Consider the following 26777-nt stretch of genomic DNA (forward strand, 5'->3'; position numbering starts at 1 on the left):
AATACTCTGTGAAATTTTGGTTTCATCAAATTATAATTAATCATATAATAAGTGCAATATACTTATCATGTGATTGATATGTAATTTAAAAAAAATAATTAAAATCACACCATATTCGTTCTGTAATTTATTTAATTTAATCAAATTTAATCCGAACTAAAAATTTTCAAGATTGCATGTAGACGTCAGCATGGGAAGGAGCGAATATAGATGAAATATCATATTCATGGACGTGGGACACGGGACACGTATCCAACACACGCGTCACTAAACAGACATTATCCCGAATTCGTACGTTGCAAATCTCATGTCTTGAACGGACAACGATGGCTGCGGATTATAACTCAAGTAAAACTACAGTGCCAACAGCGACCACTCCAATCCATATTTTATGTCCATCTTATTTCTAGAAGTATCACTTTATTATAAATATATTCATTAAGTGATTGGGTATCATCGTTGTTTCCGAAAAGTGAAAATTTTAAGGTTTAGAAACCACTCGTATCTCTTTATAATTTTATTTTTGATTTTATATGATTCTTACGACTTTATTTTAAAAAAATATCTTCATAAAGTTTTGGGATTTGTACGTCATTTAAAATTTTCGATTGCAACAATATGAAACGCATGTCTATTATGGTATATGTTTGCAAATAAAGAATTTTGAGCGACTTATAAGCCATAAGGCCTCTCTTTTTAATATGACATCTTTCTATAATAAAATTATACACTTTATACAAAGTCAAAATAAATACTGCATCGGGTAAAATGGCACCGATCGAATCGTAAAGCACAACTCATATTTTAAAAATTTTTAAAAAGTGTGATGAAATTATTTTTCTTCGTGTGCGTAAGTCTGGCCACAAGATACGCTTACGCGTCTAACATTTAATTTAAAGAGGGAAAAGAATAGGTTTTATTACACTTAAATCATTTCTAAAACTACCAATTATTACACTTTTCTTCAAATAAGTTTCAAATTATATTTGTTAGGTTTTGGATAGAAATGCTGACATTAAAAAAAAAGTTATATAAATTTTTAATTTTATTCCTAATTTAATACTTTCATGCAATAATTTTTCATTTATATGGGAAAAAAATATAATAATGTTACGCTCACTCCATTTATATATATTATATTGATCCATTTATAATATAAAAATTTATTTTTAAAATATTAAATAAGAGGCAAAATTGCTAAAGATAGAATTTTTCTTTCAAATTCTAATAAAATTGGATCAGATGTAAAAGAAGAATTTTTGGAGAGGGGTGTAAATGTAATTTTAATATTTTGAGAAAAAATATAATTTTTTATTTTTAAAGGAGGTCTAAGTGTAATTAATAAAAAAAAAAAAGAGTAAATCCGAAGTTTTGAGGGGCGTTTACGTAAATTCCCGTGTTTTAGATTTTTCGAACTCTCTAGAAAAATAATAAAAGAAAAGAAATTAAAAGAAATCACGCAATCTGTTTCCGCTTCAATCGCATTCAAACATTTGTATGTATCCTTCACCTGTTACCGTATATAAATATGATACTTCGCATCTCTCTCCACAACCATATCCAATCATCCAATCGGAAAAGCTTTCATCATCTAAGGTTTTCAGAGAAGAACACTTGAACCGTAGAGTACTGCATTGTTGTGGTTTTCCGTGTGTCTGTATTTTAGGCTCTTTTTGTTGTGTATGCGATTGGAGAGCATTTTTTCACGGCGGAGTTCGGCTTGGAGGAGCTGATCGGAGGAAGCTGCTTGCGGAAGTGATCGGAATCTAAAGTTCGTTATTTTGGAAGTTTCTTTTCTTTTTCTTTTTTTTTTTTCTTTGTTTTGTTTTGGGTTGTTTTGTTTTGTGTTGTTTTGTTTTGGTCTGTGGTAGTTGTTGTTTGCATGTGTGGTTTTCTCTTTTCTGTGATTTTTTGAGTGACTAGAATTTGGGAGCGTTCGGAGGGAATTTTATTTACTAGAAGTTAGAAGGAAAACACAAGCTTTTTGCCATTTGATTATGGGAGTGGTAGAGATTGGAAAAAATGAACTTCTTCTTGCTGTGGAATTGGTTTCATTGACAATTTTGATTATAGCAATACTGCTATATGTGTTTAAGATGCTCGATATTTATGCCCATGCATGTATACATGTATTAGTTGGATGAATGTTTAGTTCTGAATTTGGAATTCTGACTTGTGATCTTCTTTCAAGTGAAATTGGCTTCCAAAATGTTGATTGATTAATTTTTATTAAGTGGCTGATTTGTATTAGAAGTTTTACTTTGCTTGCTCATAGGGTGATTGTACCATTAACCAGCACCCTAACTTAGTAGCTAACGCCACCTATCTGGGACAAAAATTTAAGGATCCAGTTCGCTAAGCATTGATGCTGAAAATACTGATTATGTAGTTGCTGCTGATACATAGTTAATTATTCATTGTTACTTTCAGTATGCAACTCTGTTGCACTGGGCCCTTCCTTTTCTTGTGAATGTTCTGACACTTTTCACAGCCAAAAGTTTCCTGCTCATCACATTTCAATAACACTGGTTGGGACTAACATTCTCAAGTTTGGTCTTCTTTGCGTATTGGAAGCTCTCTTGTCACCACTGCTGGAAGGACAAAGGGTGTTCTGATTATTTGAAAATCTACAAATATTTAAATGCCTCAATCAATGGGTCATTTCAATTTATTTATCTCTCATGTTATAGAGGAAACGCAATATAGTGTGTACATCACCAAAGAATTATTTTTCTAGTCAGATTTGGACAAAATCAAAATGCCTTGTTACATTTCCATAATTCGTCTGGCACAAGGCTCCATTGATGTCGAATCACACACACATACTTCAGTTTTTTAGTTTGATGTGGAAACACCCGTTTAGCTTCTCTCCTCATGGTCCAAGTGTTAGTTGCATGGAGATCTCTCAGAATATCTGCTTATGCACCTATAAGGATTTTTGAACAAGGAACTATACTGTTGGTTACCAAGGATTTTGATAGGAGCTGCATCTTTGTGACCTCAGTGGTGCTGCTTGTATTATCTTTTGAGTGACATTATATTGGTATCAGTTGGAAGATTCTTAAGCATTTAAAAATGCCTGACATGGTATGAATCAAATTCTGAGGTGGTGTGTTCCAGATAAATTCCTTTCCCCTCTCTTTCTAGTTTCGTCTGTGAGCTTTCTACACTGCACATCATCCTTGCCATGCCACCTTGCTCAAGTTGTTTGAGCTCTGGCAGGAATGGGGTTGCTATTCTTGCCATTTAGTTAGATTTTTCTCTGACCAATTCCATGTATCACCGCACCCAGCCATAGGGTACTAAGATTGTCTATTAGTTTTATAGTTGTATATGACACGGGTTGAGGTTCACAAGTATGAAGTGTGCTAACTACTTGAGTAGGTTCATGGTGCTATATTGACTTGGACTGGTTCATCCTTAGCTCTGTGTCCATCAGCTATAATAGTTAGGATTAACATGGAAAGATTTCTACCATCCTATAGGGGTATTTGACTAGGGAGCAGACTGTAGTAAACAAATATTCTAACACGCTCGGTTTTTGATTGGAGAAGATACTGGGTATAATGTTAGTGGCTTTCCTGTTTAATTATCACATGGTGAAGAAGAGATCATGCAGAATCCTGGATTGAGGTAGGTCTGTCCTCTTGAGGACAAGGTCACAACTCATCCCTGCAATCTCAGACTTGCATGTTTTTTGTTTGATTTGTAAAGAGAGCATGATTTTTTTCTATTGCTTTGCGATAGGTTGAGCTGTCCATCATTGGTGTCTCTTTAGATGGATCTCCAGAAATGGGTTACAATCCGCAGCTTGAAGATTTGAAGTTCCAGATTGCTGCATGATATTTGTTAGTCAGGATTCTTCTAGATCAATTTGTTTTGAGGAAATCTCCTTCATGGAGGTTTCGTAATTGGAGAGCTGTTCAAAAGTTGGATTTTATTGTTGCTGATTCTATTGGTCTGGAGCAAATATTGCAACAAAAGCTAATGATCTTGAGGTGTTTGCCCATGCAGAGGGCGACTATGCTAATATGCATAAATACGTTTCAGCTCTTCCTAAATTTGTTTCTCAATGCAGGTGTTTTGTCCATTACCCAGCTGCTATCTATTTGTTATTCTCACTTCTTACAATCACATGGCGCCAGCGGCTGTTGATTATCCTGGTTCTCCATGCTTCGAGCCGAAAATCTCGCCCAGTGTGGCGGAAGAGAATGAAATTGGAAATATGATGCTTGCTGGTGAGTCAGATGTGCAGCCTCCCCAGGAACAGCACATTTCCAGAAAAGAATTGACAAGTGAGGAAATGGTCACTGGAAATGAAAGACTAGACAAAGGATACCTTAAATATGGGTATTTTTCTAGTTTTAAATTTCAACTGTTGTGTGCTACATTTGACGGTTCTCTGCTAATATTTGAGCTCGATTGCAGGTGTTCTCATTATCGTCGGAGGTGCCGCATTAGAGCTCCCTGTTGCAATGAGATATTCGATTGTCGTCACTGTCATAATGAGGCTAAGGTAAGTTTACATTCATTCAGTTCTTGTAAAAGTTCTGGCGAATTGCCTGAACTTACTTCTTTGGGGCTATTCAAGTTGACAGAAAAAGTTATATTATTAAAAAGTAAGATCTATGCATCAATGAAATATCAAATATTTATTGGGTAGAGCCTTCCTTTTATCATTGGTTGGTTCGCCATTGGGAAACGTGGTGCTGGGAAGGCAGTATTTATGTAGTTTTTCTTACATCAAATGTGGACCAATATACAGTTATTATGAAATGTGATGTCTTGTCTTTTTCTTGGTCATCAGAACAGTATTTCAATTGAACAGAAGCTCAGACATGATGTGCCTCGCCACTTGGTGGAAAAGGTAGGTGTTTACCAGGGTCCTTCTCTTTCTGTTTGTTCCTATTTATCCATTGATATATTTTGTATAGAGGCTTAGATTACTTTTTACTGGTTTGCTTATGTCCTTTCTGATTATTTTCTATGTAATTATTGAAACCATTTGTTTGTATTTTGAAGGTCGTATGCTCACTCTGCGGCGAGGAACAGGAGGTAAGTTTCAAATTTTTATTTGATCAAGTTTCTACTTATCGATGAAAATGTAATTGTTGTTGCCATGCCCTAGGGCTTGAAAACTTCCTATCTTTTGTATCTGGGGGTATGCATTGACTGCGATCATTGATACTCTATTGGTACAAATTCACTCTCATGGTGGTAAATTAACTTGGGGAGAGAACTATGTTTATTAGTTTTATGCTTTCTCTTGTCTGTCTATCTGTCTGTCTCTTGACTTAGGTATGGTTCGTTTTGGTGGTTATCCTTAGGTTCAACAAGTCTGCAAAAATTGTGGTGTATGCATGGGAAGATATTTTTGTGCAATTTGCAAGTTGTTTGATGATGATGTAAGTAAGATGTTAAGTTGAGTGAGGTTTGTTAATTTACTTGGAAAAGTTTCATTCCCAAAAAGATTATGCAACTTGAACATGTTTAAATGGTATATATGGCAGGTAGCTTACACAATTGTGTTTCTGATTTTGCAGACGTCTAAGGAACAGTATCATTGTGATGGCTGTGGCATCTGCAGGTACTTATACCTCAAATCCCACATCTTGATCACCATGTTTTCTTGAGATAAAAAGAGAGAACCGTTCAAGTTATATACTTAGTATATTCATTTTTCAAGGTGATGAAAATTGTGTCTAAATGGCAATTCTTGTCAAATGATGGTGCAAGGATCACTGTGATATTGTAGAAATCTGTATAGCATGTGACTAGGTTATAGTGGACTTACTTGTCTACATGAATTGTACAAAATGATGTCATTTTAGAAGTGACTTGTTTTTTGGCTGGAAATGCCATCAACTCATGCTTGCTTGACTCTGTTACAGAATTGGGGGCGCCAAGAATTTCTTCCACTGCAATAAGTGTGGTAACTTTTTCTCCTTTTGTACACTTGTCGGACCATCGTATGCACCTTGGTAACAATATATATACATCTGTCTTGTTTCTGATATTTCTATCTCCGCGACTTTAGGTTGCTGCTACTCTGTGCTTTTAAAAAGCAGTCATCCATGTGTGGAGAGGGCGATGCACCAGAATTGTCCTGTTTGTTTTGAGGTATTAAGTTCATTCTTTTCATTGCGGATGGCATATTTCTTGATCTGATAACTACTTATTTTGGCAAGCCCCAAACTGAAACAAAGCACTCACTGCATGCAGTATCTCTTTGAGTCAAGAAATGATGTCATTGCTTTGCCGTGCGGGCACACCATTCACAAGTCATGCCTGGAAGAGATGAAGGAACACTATCAGTAAGTCGAGATATTTGCTCCCCCTCGTTCTCTCTCCACACACACGCACACTGTACATATGTATACACGTACATACATGGATATAACATGTATATATAAGGCCCTTGAGCAAAATTTCCATGATCTACTGAGCAGGTATGCTTGCCCAATCTGCTCCAAATCAGTGTGCGATATGTCAAAGGTATGGGAGAAGTTTGATGTGGAGATTGCAGCTACGCCCATGCCACCATATTGTGAGAACAAGATGGTATCTCCTTTCCTCCTAGCCAAACACTCCAACAAAACCCCTGCCCCAAAAAAAAGCAAGAAAAAAGCACAGACACACAGATATCCCTGTTTTTCACTTGAACTTTGTACTTGGATGATTGGTTAGCGACCTTTACTTTGGTGTTGGTGCCTTAAATGAATTCTCAATGTGAATATCCTGGGGCCAAAGTTATGCTGAATGTCAGTGGCACTTCTTCTGGTGGCAGGTTTGGATTCTTTGTAATGATTGTGGATGCAATTCCGAAGTAAAATATCATGTCGTGGCCCATAAATGCCCTAATTGCAAGTCCTACAACACCCGTCAAACAAGAGGCCTCCGCAGATAGATATGTATGAGTGATATTTTGGTTTAGGCTAGATGTGCCTCTTGCTGCGCAATGAGAGCAATTGCTGTTGCTGGAAGCACCTTGGAGGTTGTTTGTTGTAGCCGAATTTAGCTGAGAAGCAAGGGAATATGTAACTTATAGTGTACATTCTCCTCTTTGTAGTTTCTTCTTTTTGTGCAATACTAATTCTTGTGTTCTTGTTACATTATATATACAAGGCTCATATCATAAGAAGATTTGACAACTGATGCACAGAAATTATGTAAGTATATATCTGTATTAATCCAAAATCCTGTTGACATCAACGTTTTCCTGACACAAGATAACTAAGAAGTGGCTGATCTCGTGGAGTATGTATGAATAACATGTGCTGCGGTGGCATGAACACAAATATGGAGGGACTGGATTGTTGAGTCTAATGTATGCATATGATATGGATGCGTTCACCCTATTGAAAGAGCAACAGAGTTACAGAACAGGAAATGAATTCCTTATGAAAAACAAGAGGGGGCCAATGCCAAACTAGGCAAGGTTTTCAGTATTGTCTTCAATTATGTTGGACAAATTGGTGAGCAGATCATCTCAAGATGCACTCGCTAATATCCTTTCTCAACCTTTTATTAGCGGTTCGTTATAACTAAGAAGAGGAAAGGGTGTGAACGTGGGTCGTCAGGATGGCCGAGTGGTCTAAGGCGCCAGACTCAAGTTCTGGTCCTCGTGAGAGGGCGTGGGTTCAAATCCCACTTCTGACATATACACACTCTTTGATTTTTCTCTCGCTGCTCTGCTGTGCTTTTGTCACACTTCTACATTTCTTTTCAATATTAATTTCTGTTCATTTACTGGAAATTTATAGCAAGTCCAAGGACAAAACCGGAAGAAAAGTGCACATTCTGATCTCCACATGCCACAACTGCTTCACCATTACGCCTCTCCTCCTCCTCAGCTCTAGCAGACAAGCAGTAATAAACTACAACTCCTCCACACGCACCTCTTCCCTTTCTTTCCTCTCCCAACCCCAATCCCATTCACCACTAATCAAATTCATCACTCAGTTCAATTACTCGCAATCATGGCGGCGGTCGCAGCAACCGGAGGAAGCAGCAGCCACGCCACCAGAGAAGCGCGCCGCCGTCGTATCGTCGAGCGTGGATCTGAGCGCTTGGCTCTCATCACTGGCCGCATCCAATCCCTGCCTCCCGACCCCCCCACCACTCGTCCCACTCAAACCCCTTCCGGTACCCTCCCTTGTTCTTCTTATTTTTCTGGTTTGAGTTCTGCTGTTTTTAAGTAAAACAAGAAGGTTTGAGTTGACTGAGGATTACAAATCGCCGTTTTTCTTTTTTCTAGATGAAGTATCAGTACTTGTTTGATTTCTGTGGGTATGACGCGAGGAAACTATACTTTGTGTCTTGTGGTTATTGCCGTTTCATGAACTTTTCTTTGTATTTTTAGGGTTTCGTTTGTAGTATAAGATGTTGCCAATTCTTTTGCAGCTTATTGGATTATAGGCTGATTATGATAGTGAACTATAACTGTTCTCAAAAGAAATTATTGTATTGTTGATTATTAGATCTGTGGGTTTTCTGATCTTCGATTTCTGTTGTTCCTTTGCAAATGATCATATCCAATAAAATATTTTCCCGAATGCTGGTTTTGGTGTAATTAGTAAGATGCAAAGAGGTTCTATAAATTGCTAATACAAATAATCTGGCATTGATTACACAGATTAATTTCCAAGAAAATGCATGCCTTTGTTTAATATGCCGAGGCTTTACTTTGGTTTCAGCCTATGCTTATCTGGTTTTTCTACTTAGAAGATTAAAATAGCAACTGTTGCTTGATTAATATTGAATTCCTTTGGTGCTGCTTCTTCAGATTCTTCTGCTGCTAGTGCTTACTACAGTGATCTTGCAGATATTGCTCAGCATGAGGATGTAGCCTCTGGTTCACCATTGCCAGATCGTGAATCTGTCAGGGAACTTAGCCAGCATCATACCCAGGATGAGACAGTAGAGCCTTTGCTGCAAAACAATGAGAAAGGCAGAAGCATTACACCTAGAGCAGTGACCCCACTTGGTCCTGAGGAAGAAACTCCTGCACAGGACCACCAACGTGAACAGAGGCATCTCAACTTGCTCACAGCTGGTCAAGTTTATTCAGCAATTGCAGCTTCGGAGAAATTCCGGATATGCTCCTCTATAGTGGCTGCTGTGTTGGTAATCTTGTCATATATAGGATTTCCTGTTCTGGGCTTTGGCATTACTAGAAACATCATAATGTCCAGACCAGTTTATCTGCTTTTGTTGACAAATATATCAATTGTTCTTGCACGGGTAATTTTGGGAGCACAAGGTGCGGAGTTAAGGATGGGACAAAAGAGGAGTGTTCCTAATTTTGGTGGAAATACTTTGGTCGATCAACTAGGGAAAGCTCTTGAGTCGGCGTTGCTGTTGCAGAATATTTTTGGAGCGTTGTTGATGGACTTTGGCATCTACACTGTTGTGGTCATTTGTGGACTCTCTGTGGTACAAAAACTAGGGTGGTAAAATTTTGGTTTTTGTTAATAGGAAAAATTGTAACAGTGGTGCACCAGTAAAAACTGTTCTTTTACTTCAAGTGGATGTATCTTATCAATCCAGAAAGAATCCTATATGATCCACTGTTTGTTCTCCTGATCCATAATTGAATATTGTCCACAGAGGAGGTTTTGTTCACTCTATGTTTTTTCAATTAAAGGTCATCAAAATACCAACAAGTTGCAGGACGGGGGATGCTTTCAGATTTTTGCTATTTTCTATTGTAGTTTTAGAGATTTAAAAACATCGCTAGTTGTAAAACTAAAGATTATTCATCCCTTTGCATGGTTCAGTGGAGGCAAAAGATCATGCATATTTTCCTTTGCAATCTCCCGCAAGAGCTTTCATGGTATTTTAATTCTTTTACCAAATTGCCAGTTTTGTTGTATTGAACCGGTGTTTGAAGAAGATAGCTATATTTGATGATTGAAATTTTAGGCACGGGAATCATAGTAGAGATTATCTAAAATTGATGGACTTGATACTTGGGTGGGTAGTAGATATTATGAACGAGTTGGCTTCCTACTCAAAAGAGTCAAAACTGCAGGATTTTTGCATCAATTCAAGACCAATGATTTCAAAAACATAAGGTGCCTATTTATGTCAAGGACTCAAAGCAGTAAATTGGCGGCCATCCCATCTCTCGAGTCTTGATCTGGACACCTCAAACCAGAGAGAGAGAGAGAGAGAGAGACTTCTTCAACTAAAAATATAGAAATCACCGCAAATTCCTTATCGTCAAGATCCATGAAGCTGTTTACGAAGCAAAATTGCAACTAAAATTAAAGCAATAAAAATTCATTAAATCCCAGAAAATCATTCTATCAACAAGTAAAAAAAAAAAAGATCGAACAAAGAATCTAGTGATTCTAATAAAAGAAAATGGCATCTTTCTTTAATGTCTACCTTAATCTATCTATTTGTTCTAAAATTTCCTTGGAACCAAAGTTGCTCCCGACTCCACAATGTAATCGTAGCGCCCGGGATCCGATTTGATGAAGAAGTCAGCACGACAGGAAGGACATTGGAACTGAAACCTGTAAATCTCTACGCCAAAACACGAGTCCTTTCCAGTTTTCTCTTTCAAACCCCAAAATCTATCACCTTTGTACGTTTGCCGCCCACACTCATTGCAGCAAAGCTCAAACGGAATACGCATATTCACAGGTGCTGCGGCAGCGCTCTTCACCGATTTCTCCATTTCGAATTTTGATACGTAGTCAAAATACTTGCTGAAGATAAAGGATAGATATGTCTTCTGTCTGTAGATGCTTTTTGGTGTGTGTAGATGGTGTTGGTGTATATATATATAGGCACAAGCGGAGAGGAGTGTTTGATGTCGATGAGGACTCAGACTCTGACTCTTGACTCCGACTCTGGAGTTGTCCTATTTGAATTGCAGTCTCCTCCGTCCGAGGAGTATTGGGATTAGGAATACATAATGTTGAAGTCCACTGTAGTAGTAAAATTATAATGAAATATTATTTTATTTGAATAAAAGCTCTGAATTGATACTAGTAAAATACAAGTGTGTGCCGTGGGGCATAATTTTTTATTTTAATGACTCTTTCGTAGAGATATTTTTGTCCTTTTAGAAAAATAAAAAAAAAAAGTATGTGATGCTCATATTCTTACAATAGTGTCCACCAATGTGCTAAAATATAATATGTAGACAATATATAGATAAAATATTTAGAGAAAAATTAATCACATGAATTCAATGATTTAGAGTTGAATTTAAACAAATAAATGAACTATTGCAATAACTTTATTACGAGATTAGGATTTTCAATTAATATATTTATGAACTCAAGATATTATCAAAAATAGAATTTAGACAAAAGAAGATTAAGTTACATAAATGCTATTAAAAATATTATAAATGCCCATGATATCTTTTTTTTTGCTGCACTTATTCACGTGGCTGCTTGACGGTGATTTGACGCACACTTCGATTTGATTAGCCCAATCGAGCTTGGGCTACTGATGTCTTACGGACTGCTCGCAGATGGAGAGGTAAACACTATGTTTCTACGGCCTACCGTGCTCTTTTGGCCTCGTGTGTGTACCATATCTGGCGTGAGCGCAACATTAGGCGATTTGATGGAGTACATAGAGATACACGCACTGTGGGTGTGCTGATGGTTCGAGATGTGCAGCAGAGAATTCTTAGTATAAAATTACCTACTGCTGTTAGTACTTGTGCGTTTTATCGCTTATGGCGAATTCCTTGGCCTTTCGAGGAAACCGCTTAGATTAAGCAAGATGTATTGTACTATACTTCTTTAACTTAATGAAATTTACCTTTACAAAAAAAAAATAAAAAAAATATCGTAATTAAAATAATATTTTTGTGGAATTGAAACTTTTTAGCGTGTTCATAGTTATATAAAATAAAAATACTTAAAAAATTGGTATGAAGAAAGCCCTTATAAATATGAATCGTCATCGATTCTGATTAAATACAGAAAATTTGGCAAAACAACGATAGTTACTAGTTTGAGATAAGCTTTTTAAAAGTACTTACTGAGCAAAGATTTTTATATGTCTATAGAGGAAACAAACACATAATCTGAGTTACAGTACTTTGTGGCTTTCAGAGCTTTGACATCAACCATTGCCCTCCCATTTTCTATGTACACCAGTCAGACAACCTTGTCTGCAAAATCAGCTCCTGAAGTGAAACAAAAGCCTTCTTTTGCATCAAGGGTTGTTGCTCAGTTCAATGAAAGGACTGTACATAAAGGTGCAAACGGGCCGGAGACGCAGAGCTGTGCATGAAAATGCCTCCGGCTCACCATTGGAGCTCGTTCCCCGAATCTGCAAGTAAGGTTCATGGCTTTAGTGGTAGAACGCAAGCTCTCTGATGATGGGAACTCAGCTTCTCTTAGTACCATCCGGCTCTTGGTTGGACCAGTCAACCCCTTCTGATCGCTTACAACAATGTTTGGTATCTGCAATCTTGAGAAGGACGATGAGTGATCAGCTTCTTTTTGGTAAATCTTCTCCAAGCTCTCCAATGGCGCCTCATGCTGTGTTTCCACTGGATGGACAGTAGTTTGCTTCTTAAACGTGCCCATTACTCGATTTGCCTCTTTCGTTAATCCAACAGCACGCCATGCTTCTGCAACCAACAGGAAGGTGCTTCTCTGGGGACGAACGTTGAATCCTTCCATGAGCTGGAACATTTCTTCTGCTTTCCATGGCTTTTTAGTTTCCGCATAACCCCCAATCAGGGTTTCAAAAGCCTTTAGATTTGGAGAGATTCCATATTCGATCATCTTTTCAAAAACCCTCATTGCAGAGTCCATGGAACCAGAGCTTCCATAGCCACTGATAACCGTGGTGAAGATCACTACGTTTGGGCAAATACCTGTTTTTTTCATAGCATCCAAGAGTTCTTCAGCCTTTTCTGGTTCTTGGGCTCGTACATAACCTTTAGCCAGAATGCTGTACGCATGGGCATCTGGTTTAATGCCAGCTTCCACCATGTCATTGAAAATTTCCCGACACTTGATCATATAACCTGCAGCACTCCAAGCATTCATGATGGTGCTAAAAGTAATCACATCTGGTTTGACTCCAAATTCTTCCATCAATGTCAGAACCTATAAAATTGTCAGGTGAATCAGTTCCTTTTACCTACATAACCATTACTTCCAACAAAATTTAAGAAAACAAGTTTGTCGCAAGAACTCCACATGAAAGTGCATCTTCATACTGTTCGTGATAGCCAAGAAGCCAAACTGAAGTTGATCAACTGTTCTGAACATGGACCAGCTTCAAAATTGGCACACAAAAGTATCTGTAAACCTATTGAGCTTATTGAATCGCTTTTATTTGGAATGCAGATATTGATAAATGGAAACTTATGGACAATTATAAATTCCGATAAAGCCCTACAGCAGTGCGCCAACTGAGCAAGCACATCAACAGAGATGGATATGGCATAATAAGGATACTTAAACTTATATCTTCCACTATAATCATCTTTTTCCTTCTAAGAATAAGAGACAGAATGGTTAAAATGATTCAAACGAAAATGAAAACCATTAAATTACCTCATCAACCCCATTTCTATCTGACAGGTCAAGGAATCCTTTGATTAATGAATTGAAAACAACAAGATTAGGACGTAAGCCAAGGTCCTTCATCCTGTAAACAAATCTCAAGGCGTCCCTTATTCTACCTTCTTTGCAGTATCCAGCAATTATGATGCCACCAGTTCTTTCATTTGGCAGCACATTGTTGTTCTGCATCTCTAGAATCACATTTTCAGCCTCTTCTGTTTGCATGTTTTGAGCATATGCTGTCATTAATGTGTTGTAAGTAACAGCATCAGGTTGTATGCTGGAAGCTACCATCTTGGACACTATATTCCAAGCCTCTTTCATATTCTTTTTGCTACACCATGCCCTGACAAGAACGTTATACGTCCTCAGGTTGGGTTTTATATTCTCTTCCCTCATCATTTGCTCCATTATTTTCACAGATTCTTCGGGTTTTCCAGCAATCCCATATCCTTTAATTAACGTATTAAATGTGCTGATTGTGGGTTTCATTCCATGCTCCTTCATCTTTGAGAACATTTTCATGGCTTCCTCCATGTCCCCAGATTCAGAGAATGCATTAACAACAGCATTAAAGAACACTGAATCTGGCTCCATTCCATTGTTTTGTACTTGAGAGATGATCGAATGAATGAATTCAAAGCGTTTCTGAACAGTTAGTGAAGCTAAAAGTGTTGTGTATGTTACTAGAGATGGCTTATGTCCTCCTTGAATCAAATTATTGAAAACTGATTGGGCTTCCTGAGGCTTTCCCTTTTCCAACAAAACATTCATCAGCTTCGTTCTTGAGCGAACAATTTTACAACTCTCCCCATTCATGCAGAAAGTACACAGAGTAGACTCTGGAATTGGATAAACTTGAATCTTCTCACCATGGGATGTTTCCTAAAATATCAAAACATGTAACTTTTCAGTACAGTTAAGAGAACTTATGGAACCTTAATAATTTTTCAATTGGAAAAGAGTTCATTATTTTAATGGGAAGCTCGCTTACCTGTCTTTCATTGAGGACCAAAGTGCTGGCTTGGCTTTTGCTTTTTATCTTAGAATTGGAGCTATCTTTGTCAAATTCCTCTAGGTAGCCCATCGTTTCAATGTTTAGCTCTTAAATTTCTCTCTCTGACGCATTCACGAAATTCAGAGCAGCACACACTCGAGTTCTCGTTCCCTCCAAGAAATTGTATACAATCTGCATGTCAGGGAATCCAGTATAAGTAAATGTGTCCACAGGATCATACGGACTAATGCTGTAAATTGAACAAGAAGATGATGACCCCATCACGCATACAAGAGATTTTCTGATAATGGATGCACATCTTGGAAGACAGAGAGGATACTGGGAAGAGCACAAGAAAACTCCATTGTGTTTGAATAATAAAATAAGATCCGGAAACCACATCCAAGCATGAGCGCATGACTTACGCCATGAAACATCAACAACATCACAATACAAGTAAGACGAGTAGTAAGTGCAATGTTCAAAAGAACAAGAGAAATACGATTACACTATCAGGACATAAAAAGTAAGTCTGATTACAAACATACTAGGACACAAACTAAGATGCACCCTTTAAAGCTCTACCAATAATAATATATATTCAACATGTGTCAGTGAAATTCATTTCATGTATGTTATATGTATGAAGAGAAGTCAATATACTAGTACTGAAGGTCAGAGAGGATCTGAACTCTACCAATAACATAAAAGCTCAATTTGTCTCCCAAACTACTTCTAAATATAGCCAGCGGAAAACTACCAGCAAAATACAGTACTATCGTTCCCACTTTCAACGTTTTTAATAAAAATGTTTAGGATGGGACGAACATACGTCTCTTATCTTCTCAACCTCTTGATCACCACTAACTCTACGCCCAAGGATGACGAAAACATCTCGAGCTGAGTAACTGAATTATAATAAAGTCCAATAAAATCTGAATCAGAATTTGTATAATCTCACTTCTAAGCCACGATTCACGCATGTCAAACACAGGATACGTGGATTCTAAGCTAACAGGGCCTGATAGTCAGTAAACAAATTGATTCTGCTCATAAGGGTTCATCTTTAGCAGCAAGAAACCATAAAACTCAATGCACTTTCGCATGCTCTATCCAAAAAATAATCAGAAATCATATTCCAAATAAGAACCCATTTTCCTACTACTCAAAATCAAGAAAATTCTTCAAAGCACATGCCCTTGACACCAACCGTCCATACACCCATCACCTGAACCCCAACACCTCAAATAGCTATAACCAAGAAATGGGCACCCAAAAAAACATCGCCCCACTAATTTCAGTACAGAAAAACCTGATGGGACTAAGGAATAATCCAAGTTAAAGAACAGCAACCCCGTACCTATTTGCACTTTAAACTGAGCGCTGGAGCCCGGAAGACAAACAGTCTGGCGTTTCTTGGCGCAAAAATGCAGTAGAAAGTGAGAATCAGCAGAAGATAATATATACTGCGTGAAATCTCAGACAAATTCTCAAAGAAAATCTTATCCACATGTTTATCGTTGGGATGTATAGTTCAAAAGAAGATACTAATTATTTATTTTCAATTTATCTATATATATGAATGAGATAAGGAAGCAGTGTGGTGAGGCTGCAGAAAAATGGAAACCCCACAACCAGCAACTATAGATATTTCTATGTTCTTTTCTTTTTCATTTTTTGGCTGATTTTTTTCTTGTTTTGGAATGATTAATCATATTCGGATTTTTTTGTAATTTTTGGACTTATTTATCTACTTTTTGTGGTGTTCAAAAAGACAATTCATATTTTCGAAATAGATAAATATAATTTTTTATAGTAATTAAATTATAAAATAATAATAAATTCATAAGTGTTAATTTCATTTTTTATCCCTATACTTTGGGTCAAATGGATTTTGGCCCCTAAACTTCTCCAGACGTAATTTTAGTCCCGAATCTTTATAATTGTTACAATTTTAATTTTTAACTTTATTAGGCACGATTTTGGTTTATAATATTCACAATGTTACGATTTTGGTTCATTAGAATCTCTCCTTCTTAATATTTTTAAATACAATTTTAAAGATTGGACCAAAATCGTAATAAATTGTCAAGATTACGAATCAAAATTATGCCTAAAAAATTAAGAACTATAATCAATTTTGACCCAAAGTATAAAGAACAAGAGTATAATTTATCCAATTTATAAACAATAATTAAATAAATTAATATAAAATGAGATAAGTACTGAATACGGGCATGTGCTGGACCGTATACTCAAAATCGTGAGTTACACTTTTATGTTTTTGTGTTTTTTACTCAGTTATTTAGAGGCTGCCCTTATTATTGTATTTGTAAAATTTATTATACGTTCTTGAAATTTACTGAAAATCATAACGAAGAAAATACAATTAGATATGTGTCTATATATTTTAAATAAAAACACACACAATTCTCCATTGTTTTCGATAAAATAGTCATAAATGGCGAGCCCATCAAGTTGGCCCACTATAATAGCAATCAGAGCCCAATAACAGATGAGATTCAATACAAATTGGGCTAAGCCCATTAAAGCATTTATTTATTACTCTAATTTGTCGGTGCACTCTTATACTCTAAATTATATTATAGAAGTTTGGACATCAATTGACTTTTCATTCATTTTAAACAAAAAAAAATAAAAATAAAGAAAAATTGGTTTTTCATTATTGTATTTTATCTGAGTATATTATGATTTAATTTAATATGGAGTTAAATATACTTTCTTTTATTCAAATCAAGAAAATTAATATTCAACATCTATTAATTAATTAATTAAAAATTGAAATGTTAAATTTGAGTTATTTTTTTTTTGTGATTATTCGAACTACAATAATTTAAATATTGCGTAATATTTTTTCCGTCAATATTTATTCATATACAATTAAATGTTGTTATCATAACTTGGCTAACACACTGAAAATTGAATCAAATATTATAAAATTTATAACATAAAATAATAAATTTAATGTTATGAAAAAGTATATTAGAAAAAAAGAGAATGAAAATAGTAGGTAGAAGGATTATTCCTTAAAAATACAAGGGAATATAGGTAAGAGTAGAGATGGGATAAAAGATAAAAAGGGAGAGGAAGAGAGAGAAAAGGTGTGCTGTGCAGTGCATTGCTGCATATTCAACCATTTGACAAACCCAACAAGAAACAACAACCCTTGTTCCTCCTCTCCCAACTGAGGCTCCAGTTCGCTACTTTCTCAAATTGCTACTGCCAACTAACATATCATCATTCTCCAAATTGAAAAACGTACTGGATTCTTCAGGTTAATCCTAATTTTAGCATGTTGAGGCTGTGGAAATGGTACCAGAATTGTTTAGCAACCCACCCAGTTAAAACCCAGGTGATTAGCTCCGGTATCATATGGGGAGTTGGCGATATTGCCGCTCAGGCCGTCACTAACTCCACCGCCAAACACTACCACCTTCAAACCCATGTCAGTAATCCCCTTTTTTCTTTTTTTTGGTTATTTGTTTTGTTCTTCGTTGGGGGGGCGGGTAAATGGGCAGTTCGGTTTTTGTTGATTATTTGGGGTTTTGATTAAATGGGCATAAATATAGTTATCTGGTTTGGTGTTTTTTTGAATCTTTTTAATCTAGCATGTTTAAGTATTTGCTTCAAGAAATGTATGATTGTCTGTCTGTGTGTGGAAATCAATTGGTTTTGAAATTGGGTTGTCCGAATAGGTGGGATATGGATTTAGTTTGATGATAAAAGCCTTGATTTTATCCTCATGAATTGCGTGGTGCTATGTTATTTCATCGTATAGTCCAACTGGTTGAATACTCATTATGCTACATTTATGTGGAGTTGTTTGAATTTGACCAATGCAATGGCTTAAATAAGTTTCAGCTACTGATTTGTCACTTAACAGCAGTATCTCTCATCTCTTTCACAGGATGAAGTTAAAGAACTAAAAATCAATTGGAGACGAGTTGCAACCACAACAATATTTGGGCTCGGTTTTGTTGGTCCGGTTGGCCACTTCTGGTCAGTGGTCCTTTCTTAACATAATATTTCCAGGTTTCTGCTTGATTTCCTGATGAAAATGAAGTATACTTTTCTGGTCCAGTATGTTAAAAGGTTATATTTTTGGTTCTACAGCTGGCTCTGGCAATCGACAAAAGAACATGGGTTATTATCTTGCACGGTTGCTATTGTATGAGTGCTATTTACACTCTGTGGACATTATCCCAATAACACTTCCATACACATATTTGCATTATGCTCAGCTTAATCATGTTGTCTTGGCGCTCTATTGACATTAGTTGTATGGTCAATAAAAAAATGAGGGGAAACAAATTGAATGTTGAGTTTCGTTTGTTGGGAATGCAATTTTTTGCTAATGAAAGGTAAACTATTTCTGAAAGGGAAAACTAGAAAATGTGAGTGGTGGCTGTAACGCAAAAAGAAGGGAAACCATCAGCATAAGTTTGATGTTTGGATAATCCTCTACAAAGTGGATTAGATACTGGTAGACTTTTATTTCCTTGCTCTGGTTCACGCAAATATCTCTATGCTCATCCATGTCAAAATTGCACTGATTCAGTTAAACCAAAATTTAGTAGTTCAAAGTTTTTTGATTACTTCAAGGGCCCGGTGAAGTTTAGCAAAATTGTCACCTATAGCATATCAGACTGAAAAGATTTTCACACTTTTACATGAGTGATTGTTAGCAAAGAAAAAGATCAAGTAAAACACTCAAACTAAGTATTTTCAAAGAGAAGATGTCTCTGATGTCATTTTTGACTCAATGTTGATGAAGGTGGCCTTATAATACAAATTATCCCAGAGCCAATAGTTCTATTTGTTGAAAGTAGAAGCATTTTGTGACCTTGATGGAAAAACCCCAATGTTATTATGATTGTGTTTCATCTTCCCAATACTTGATGAGATAGGTATTACCTGCTTACAGATAGGTATTAAACTTTCTGCCTTGTAGGTATGAAGGGTTGGACCGTATCATTAGGGTGCGGCTAAAGCTACAGCCAAACTCCTTTCGTTTTGTTGCTTCAAAAGTAGCAGCTGATGGAATAATCTTCGGGCCCTTGGATTTACTCGTGTTCTTCACTTACATGGGGTTTTCTTCCGGGAAAACTTCTGCTCAGGTTAAGGAAGATGTCAAGAGAGATTTCCTCCCAGCCTTAATTTTAGAAGGAGGTGTATGGCCAATTGTTCAGGTGGCCAACTTTCGGTTTGTTCCAGTTCGGTATCAACTTCTGTATGTCAACTTCTTCTGTTTGTTGGATAGCTGCTTTCTTTCATGGATTGAGCAGCAAGAAGACGCTCCTTGGAAGCAATGGTTCAAGTCTTTTCTGCCTTTGAAGGAACAAGAAGGACAAGGCGGGTGATTTCTTCTTCTTGTTTCTATTAAGCTTCTACTGCCGTTGTTGTCAATCCACAATCAAGACTTAGCCAGATACACAATTACCTTTGGAATGTCGGCTTGCATATTTGAGGTACTTTTAGAGTTTCCTCACTTCAACATGAAAAAGATGACGTTGAGTTCTCATCCATTCTTGTTTTGGGTGATAATATCCTAAAGATACCACCAAGATGTGGGAATCAAGATGAATTCATGGAATTGCTTTCGATGTTGAGTACTCTTGTGGAATTCAATTTGAGTTGACATGGTTTATTAGGCTTTTGCTTGACTACTAATTTTGAGGACACTGTCAATTTCGAATTTATTTCATTCTCCACCTATTTAGAGCCAATACATCAGGTAGCATCAATAGTATTGTTGATATTTGTTACTCAGGGAATGGAAATTCAGAAGAACTGTTCCTCCATTTTTGCTTTACTTCAAACTTGGATTCTATGCCTAGTCAACTTTAGGGATGACTTCGATTCTTTTGCTGAAATAAGATTAAGAAAAAAGAAGTTGGTCATATTCTTTTAAATTATGCTCACAACTCTAAACTCCTTGTGGTTGATCACAGGGAGGATATGCAGTTGATAAGAAAATATTTGAACTCATGATAGAAAAATTGGCTGGCTAGTGCCCAATTTTGTCATCAAATCTGAAGAAAAGTTCCTTCAACGGGAATGAAACCAATAAGATCATAAGAATGATATTATTTCCACAAGTGGGCTTTCTTCAATTTCAATTCCTAAGCTACCAAGAAAGCAAAATTGTCTACTGGAGCAACTCAGAAAAACTGAGCAAACAACATAAAGAGCCGTTTCACTCCTAGTATACATTAGTTTTAGATTTTACAAGACTCTCCTTTGCTCATCATATTCCCTGTGTTCGCGATGGAAACAGAATTACATATAACATTTGTATGCCTACGGCAAAACGAATTTGGACAGAGCTGATTGGAACAACTCTGAGAACGCCTCTGATGTACCCTGGTCATCAGCTTTGATCTTTAGTTGCACTTTACATGACGATGAGTTAATAATACACTCCACGAGATACACGGATGATTCCTCTGCTTTTTGTGCAAAGAAAAAGAACTTAAAATTCGGAGCTTGACCACCTGATGCTATGCAGTGGATGGAATGACCCTGCATATGCTGAGGGAGGGCCTGAGGATTTGTCATTGCTGCAACTCCACGTGGATCTATGGAGATATCCTGAAAGAACGGCAAGAAAAGGGCATCCTCTGTAAAGTTATCTCAAGTACAAGTAAAGGAACTATCCGAGCAGTTCATGAATCTGATTCAGCAAAAAAGATGTTAGAGACAAGAAACTTATTCTTAGTCGATGCCGGGCCATCACTACCCATGGTTGCCCCTTGGTTTAGTCTTATAGTAATCTAAAGGATATAGCGCTAATGAGAAAGCATCTTAGAACTGTCGAATGGTTTTGCTGGAGTGGGGTAACCTTTAGCCAAATGGAATCACACTGTGTGACCGGATGCATGCAATTGAGTTTAAAAAACACAAGCAGCACATATGCGCATTAAAATTTAAAATCTAAATGGTCTATCATATGCATGAGACTAATTTGGGGCGGTCCGGGGTCATGTGAAAATTGAGGTGGTAGTTTGAAACACTCTTGCTCTAGATTTAGTGGGAGCTAGTCAAATCTGTGATGATCCTTATCTGGTATCAATACATCGAGAAAGCAATGCCATTCCAAATACAACTCGTTATCGGAAACTACATCTATTTTCAAAGAAAGGGGTAAGAATACTTTGTAAAGTATCAGGATGAAATATGTCATATTTGTATATGGAAAACAATAGATCATTTCAAATATTCATCTGCAATTTGCAGTAACTTCTTTATTCAAGTAAGCCAAACTAGGATTTAACATGAAATTGCACAAACAATCTTGTTTCTCTAAACAGATTAGGTAGCACCAAGTTGAACTTAATCTAATCCTTCACAAGTTCCTTTTGGTCAATGATACTATTTCAAGCATAATATTATTAATCGAAATATATCCAGATATTAGTGCACAAGCAAATCTCTATAGACCCTCATGAAAGAACATAAATAATTATGAAGCTAAGAAATTCCATGAACCTGGGATAGAGATACTGGTAATTGGCGCCATTTTTGCTGAAAAGCATTAGGATCTATAGTAGCTTTAGCATTAAGCAGCAGAGCAGAGGGCTGAGGAGCAGGACTGGGTGCAGCTGGCATTCCCAGACCAAGTAATTCATCAATAGCGAAGCTAGCAGTTGTGTGTACTGTAGATGGTTGGTCCAGTGATACAAGGTCTAACTGACCCTGAGAAGCACCTGTCGTGGTTGAAGCATTATAAGAAGGGGCACTATAAGCAGAACCATTGTTACCATAACCCTGACTCTCTTCCTTCTCAGAAGTACTCAATAGCAAGTCCTTGTCATTTGCATCGACCACCTGAGCTGCAACTACATTATCTGCAGGTTCGGTGCCAATAGACAGATTACTGAGTTCCTCGGAGAAAGCAAACGGTCCTCTATACTCCTTATCAGTGAACATGTAGGAAGGCTGCAGAAATGTCTTCATTAGTTAACCACCTCCCAAATGCATAACGTGTATCTGTTTCTTTTAGTGTAAGATACGCTTATGCTAAATTCTTATGTGAAGCATATCTTTAAAGAAACAGATACACGTATGTCATCGTTTGCGAGTACTTAATCTTGCAACATATTATTATATTTGGCTATCAAACATGCATGTGAAGTCTATTCGATTTGTGAACAACATGTCAGTTTAGCACTTTCAAGTTAATGTAATCATCAGACAATAAGTATGTTGTGTGCTGGCAATGATGACAGAACAGAGTTAAGTACCTTTTGGTACACAACAGAGAGACTGTTGAATTCGTCAAAGATGCGATCTTTGATCTCACTACTTTGGGTGTCTGCAAAGACTGAAACAGCTTGTTTTGGAGGGTTGACAATGCGTTCAGCAACAGTAACATCATACTGTAAAAGCCTGTAGTAGAATAACGCTCTATCATGAACATCCTGCAGGGAAGCTGGAATTTAGCAATCATTCTAGCGCTAACTAGACAAAGTGTGTGTAAACTTCAGATTAGATTCATTTAATTTTCCATGAAAGTCATACTAAGTACTAACAGACCAGACCTGATGAAAATCAGCAATACCAGCAGCTAGAGCAGCTCCTAGGGCTTTTTGAGTCTCTGGTGGTCTTCTCAAGAAACACTTCATCACTGCTGTAAGAAGGTGTAAACGAACCTGTGCAGCATACAAAAGTAATTACCTGAGCACCAGCTGACAAGTAAATGAGTAAATTGAATAGGGCCTTTACTTATATCTTTTAAGTTTAAAACGTGTATCTATTCTTCTTCATAAGATTGAAAGAGCTTTCAGCACATAGAGGGATATAAGATGAAACTACTTGCAATAAGTTGAAAGTAATTGGAGCACTGGAGGTGGCCTAACTAATTCTGTATAGGTGATGAGTAGAAATAGAATTATCAAGGCATTAAGGTTCATAAAGATAGTTTCGCCCTTATTGAAATGGCATAGAGATCTATCTCGCTTTTGCAGACAAGACTTGCTGAAGGTGCTTCCAGAAAATGTTTTAAAGATTTATTCATTTGTTGATTCTTCTGAAAACCTTGTGGTACTAGCAACTCCCCCATAATTTCATATATCACCGGTTATATGCCGTGGAAACATGAGACTTTCCAGTAATGAAAAAATGAGGATGCTTCTTCAAAATGTGTAAATAATGTTGCATTTTTCGAGTTCAGGTTTACTAACACAGGATGGGTAATAATAGGGGACCATTATGCGTTGAACTTAAAGGTCCACTAGAGAAGCTTTATGTTAGTAGCCCACTACACGAACCATTATATATGAGACGCAGGATAAACCAATGCTGCTTTTCTATTGCATTGTCTTTGCAAATGATTATTATCCCTGCAATTAAATGTGATTTCTTTCAAATTATTAAAACAAGATATGCGGCTAGAAGTAATAGTACCACCCAAGACGACATTCAGAATATATTGCACAAGCAGTATGGAAATGGAAAACCACCCCAAGAACGAGCATATAAGACCGACAAGAAAAGTTCAAAGCTGAATAAGGAGGCCATCTAGTGGATAATGCTGAGAAACTAATTTTTTAGGTATAAAGAGAGTAAAAACAAGGTAACACATAGAATCACCTCGGCAGAATGCTCCTCATCCCAGTTCTCTATAAGACTCTCCAAAATGTAAGGACTATCCTGCATGTCTTGAGCATATTCCCCTAGCATCCAAATAAGAGCTGCCTTGGCTTTGGGTTCCTGAACATTTTTGCTACTGATATTCCCAACAACAGCTATGCAGTCATGGCTCCACTGAGGATATTTTCTGAGAAGATCTTTTACGAGAACCTACATATGGAAACTAGACTCGCTCATGCCTTCCCAAGATTATATTACTACTTATGGAACTAGGGATGGTGATACGTTACAGACAAATCAACAGTCTAGAATTAGGGAAAAAATCTCTTACAAGAGTTTCGGCAGTCACATGTTCCTTTTCCATTTCCAAAAATTGAAGCAGCCGATCGACAATGGCATTTACATCATACTGTTGCAGTGCAATCTTCCCAACAGCTCGAATTGATTCTCTTGCCATTGGAATATCAACGTTTGCAACATATTCACAAAGTTCAGTCACTGGAATAGAGCCAAAAGGTTGGTGTTAGAACTCGACTGGAGGATAATTAGAAAGCTCGCAATATCATTTTGTTTTCATAAAGATTAAGCATTCATAGAGTGATCATTACCAATCTCATATGTATTGCTCTGATTTGCCACAGCAGTCAACATCTCAAGCTTCAATTTTTTGACATAAAATGGTTCATTATACTGGCAGTAGAAGTGCTTGTAGTCTGAAGAGAAAATAAATGGTGCACGCATCACTAGTAGATGGAGGTGGCTTAGCACTGCATATGATTGCTCAGGACTTCCTGAGCTTACCAAGGTAAGCAGAGGAGCTTTAATTCGCTCATACACCTGGAGAAAGATTTGATGAAAATTCTTTACTGTAGTCCATATATGAAGAACTATTAGCAAACAGAATTCGCCTTATTGAAGTTAATATATACAGAAATTTGAAGCACGGTTTAATAATTCAAACATTATAACAGTAAACAGTGCAGCGGTTGGAGATTTTTATCTTTGAGACGGAGTACATAACAATATGACTGATCTTATGAGAGTTAACAGTAAGCCACATAGTGCACCATCTAACATGGAAGCCTGGTTTAGAAGATTTATGCACCTTTATTTTTATACATTTTATATGCAAGCAGAAGAGAATATATACATTATACTTGAAATGAAATGAATAGAGGATTGAGAGTGTTGAATGAAAACACAATATAGGAGTCACAACACCTAAAAAGATAAACGTGATATATATTCAAGATTGTGCTGCCTTGGAACATAATGTGCACCCAAAGTACAGGGAAGTAAACTGCAAGCAGACTAAGAGGGATGTAAAATCTTCCAAGAAAGTATTGAAGGTTTCATAACATGTTAAAATGTCAACATTAAAATGTCGATTTGCTCGAGCTGATCACTAAGAATAGTGTCATTCAGGAGTTAGAAGATGCAGCTAGATGTATAAGTTTGCATACATATAACAGTGTAAAAACAGGTCAAAAGACATGGCAGTTGTTTATTGAAACTTCACGCACTATGAAAAGGGCACAAGAAGTCTGTACAATTTCAAATGCCAAAACCATGGAATAGGGGTAAATCTTACTTGGTCACTAAATTGGCAGCTAAAAGCTTGCCTGAACTCAGTCAGAAAATAACTGGTGGTAATGTCATCATTAACTATGAAGCAAGAGGTGATAAGACAAAAGTATGAATTACCTGTTGATGAACATCAGTCATGGACAGGGTCATATGTAGAAACACCTTAATGGAAGCCAAGACAACTGCACCATTTGCATGCTGAAGTCTATCTTCGAGAAGATTCATGATGTCAAAAATCTCATCACTATCTGAGGGAACATATTTAGAAACCAACTCTAAAACAATACATTGTGCCCATTCATTGAATTCTTTAATCCTGCACCCAACAAATGTAAAGTTAGGGACTTCTCTTCAGAAAGATAAAATTAAGAAATGGAAAAAAGAAAGATCTTTGCATCCATGTATGTGTAGTTGACTTCACATGTGAATGTATGAGTGCAAGAGAGGGACAGAGGTACCAAAAGAGTGATTTACAACTATGATCTTCCATTTTCTATTAAGGTAACGTATGTATTTGGTGACAGATAGAGAAAGCATCAACAGAGTGCATGTTTAAAAACCAACAGCTTAGGATTTAACTGTACTGCTCTAATATTGGCATGTGGAAATACGAAGAAAGTGCTATTTTTGTAATAGAATGTGGTGAAATAAGAATCAGAGAGGAAATACTTGAGATGCTAGCTAGGCAGTTATCCTCAAGAAAAATCTGAGTCTCGAAGCCAAACAATTAAATTTTCTCATTTTGCTAAAAATATCATAAAGCATCTAAATTTGACCAAGATATCTGGGGGAACAATTTTTTGTCTGAAGGTAAGAAAACGCAATTAACAAAGACTATCTCCATGTACCATGAAACTAGATAATTAGTTACGTCACAAAGTGTATCCTGGCGATAAATTATTTGACAACAGGACGGAATGGCGCAAAGGCCTCAATTGTAAGAGAAGAAAAAATGTTTCCAATTATCAATGCCTATGGTTGATACCTATTTAGAAAGTAATATATAACTGGCTTGCTAAGCAAGG

At 36.8% G+C, this 26777-nt stretch overlaps 5 protein-coding genes and 1 non-coding gene across 13 annotated transcripts in view; 4 read left to right on the forward strand and 2 right to left on the reverse strand.

Annotated features, from left to right (window-relative positions):
• On the forward strand, positions 1513–7110 carry LOC105169486 (E3 ubiquitin-protein ligase MIEL1-like). Of its 6 annotated transcripts, none has more exons than XM_011089998.2 (13): positions 1518–3633; positions 3748–3848; positions 4079–4350; positions 4429–4516; positions 4808–4867; positions 5023–5055; positions 5328–5405; positions 5544–5587; positions 5892–5932; positions 6038–6120; positions 6223–6314; positions 6450–6682; positions 6788–7110. In XM_011089998.2, the coding sequence occupies exons 2-13, from the start codon at positions 3840–3842 to the stop codon at positions 6802–6804; spliced, it is 1050 nt and encodes a 349-aa protein (XP_011088300.2). In that variant the 5' UTR covers positions 1518–3633; positions 3748–3839; the 3' UTR covers positions 6805–7110. The 6 variants fall into 6 exon arrangements, with proteins under 6 accessions (XP_020550925.1, XP_011088300.2, XP_011088221.2 ...); XM_011089919.2 differs by having other exon boundaries at positions 1518–1771; XM_020695260.1 differs by having other exon boundaries at positions 1520–1771; positions 3748–3998.
• Positions 7576–7659, forward strand: TRNAL-CAA. Its single transcript has one exon. It is a non-coding gene; the product is annotated as a tRNA-Leu (tRNA).
• LOC105169799 lies at positions 7752–9656 on the forward strand. 2 transcript variants are annotated; one of them, XM_011090358.2, is made up of 2 exons: positions 7752–8145; positions 8786–9656. In XM_011090358.2, exons 1-2 carry the CDS (start codon positions 7980–7982, stop codon positions 9454–9456), a joined length of 837 nt encoding a protein of 278 aa, XP_011088660.1. In that variant the 5' UTR covers positions 7752–7979; the 3' UTR covers positions 9457–9656. The 2 variants fall into 2 exon arrangements, with proteins under 2 accessions (XP_011088660.1, XP_011088735.1); XM_011090433.2 differs by having other exon boundaries at positions 7759–8145; positions 8825–9656.
• On the reverse strand, positions 11898–16160 carry LOC105169943 (pentatricopeptide repeat-containing protein At5g25630). Of its 2 annotated transcripts, XM_020694131.1 has the most exons (5): positions 15914–16160; positions 15386–15461; positions 14551–14745; positions 13548–14441; positions 11898–13094 (listed from the first exon to the last, which is right to left on the reverse strand). In XM_020694131.1, the coding sequence occupies exons 3-5, from the start codon at positions 14641–14643 to the stop codon at positions 12204–12206; spliced, it is 1878 nt and encodes a 625-aa protein (XP_020549790.1). In that variant the 5' UTR covers positions 14644–14745; positions 15386–15461; positions 15914–16160; the 3' UTR covers positions 11898–12203. The 2 variants fall into 2 exon arrangements, with proteins under 2 accessions (XP_020549790.1, XP_011088833.1); XM_011090531.2 differs by lacking the exon at positions 15386–15461.
• LOC105170031 (protein Mpv17) lies at positions 17644–20273 on the forward strand. The gene is made up of 3 exons (XM_011090653.2): positions 17644–18019; positions 18482–18573; positions 19526–20273. The coding sequence occupies exons 1-3, from the start codon at positions 17867–17869 to the stop codon at positions 19932–19934; spliced, it is 654 nt and encodes a 217-aa protein (XP_011088955.1). The 5' UTR covers positions 17644–17866; the 3' UTR covers positions 19935–20273.
• The window catches only part of LOC105170114 (beta-adaptin-like protein A), a 7936-nt gene continuing 1766 nt past the window's right edge, over positions 20608–26777 (reverse strand). Inside the window, 9 exon segments of the mRNA XM_011090774.2 lie at positions 20608–21165; positions 22063–22512; positions 22818–22994; positions 23115–23225; positions 24166–24375; positions 24497–24663; positions 24774–25002; positions 25870–26068; positions 26738–26777. The exon segment at positions 26738–26777 is cut by the window's right edge and continues 11 nt beyond it. Coding sequence (XP_011089076.1) covers positions 20875–21165; positions 22063–22512; positions 22818–22994; positions 23115–23225; positions 24166–24375; positions 24497–24663; positions 24774–25002; positions 25870–26068; positions 26738–26777 — 1874 coding nt within the window. The 3' untranslated portion in view covers positions 20608–20874.

The sequence above is a fragment of the Sesamum indicum genome, linkage group LG1 (genome assembly GCF_000512975.1).
Source record: "Sesamum indicum cultivar Zhongzhi No. 13 linkage group LG1, S_indicum_v1.0, whole genome shotgun sequence".
Lineage (NCBI taxonomy): Eukaryota > Viridiplantae > Streptophyta > Magnoliopsida > Lamiales > Pedaliaceae > Sesamum > Sesamum indicum.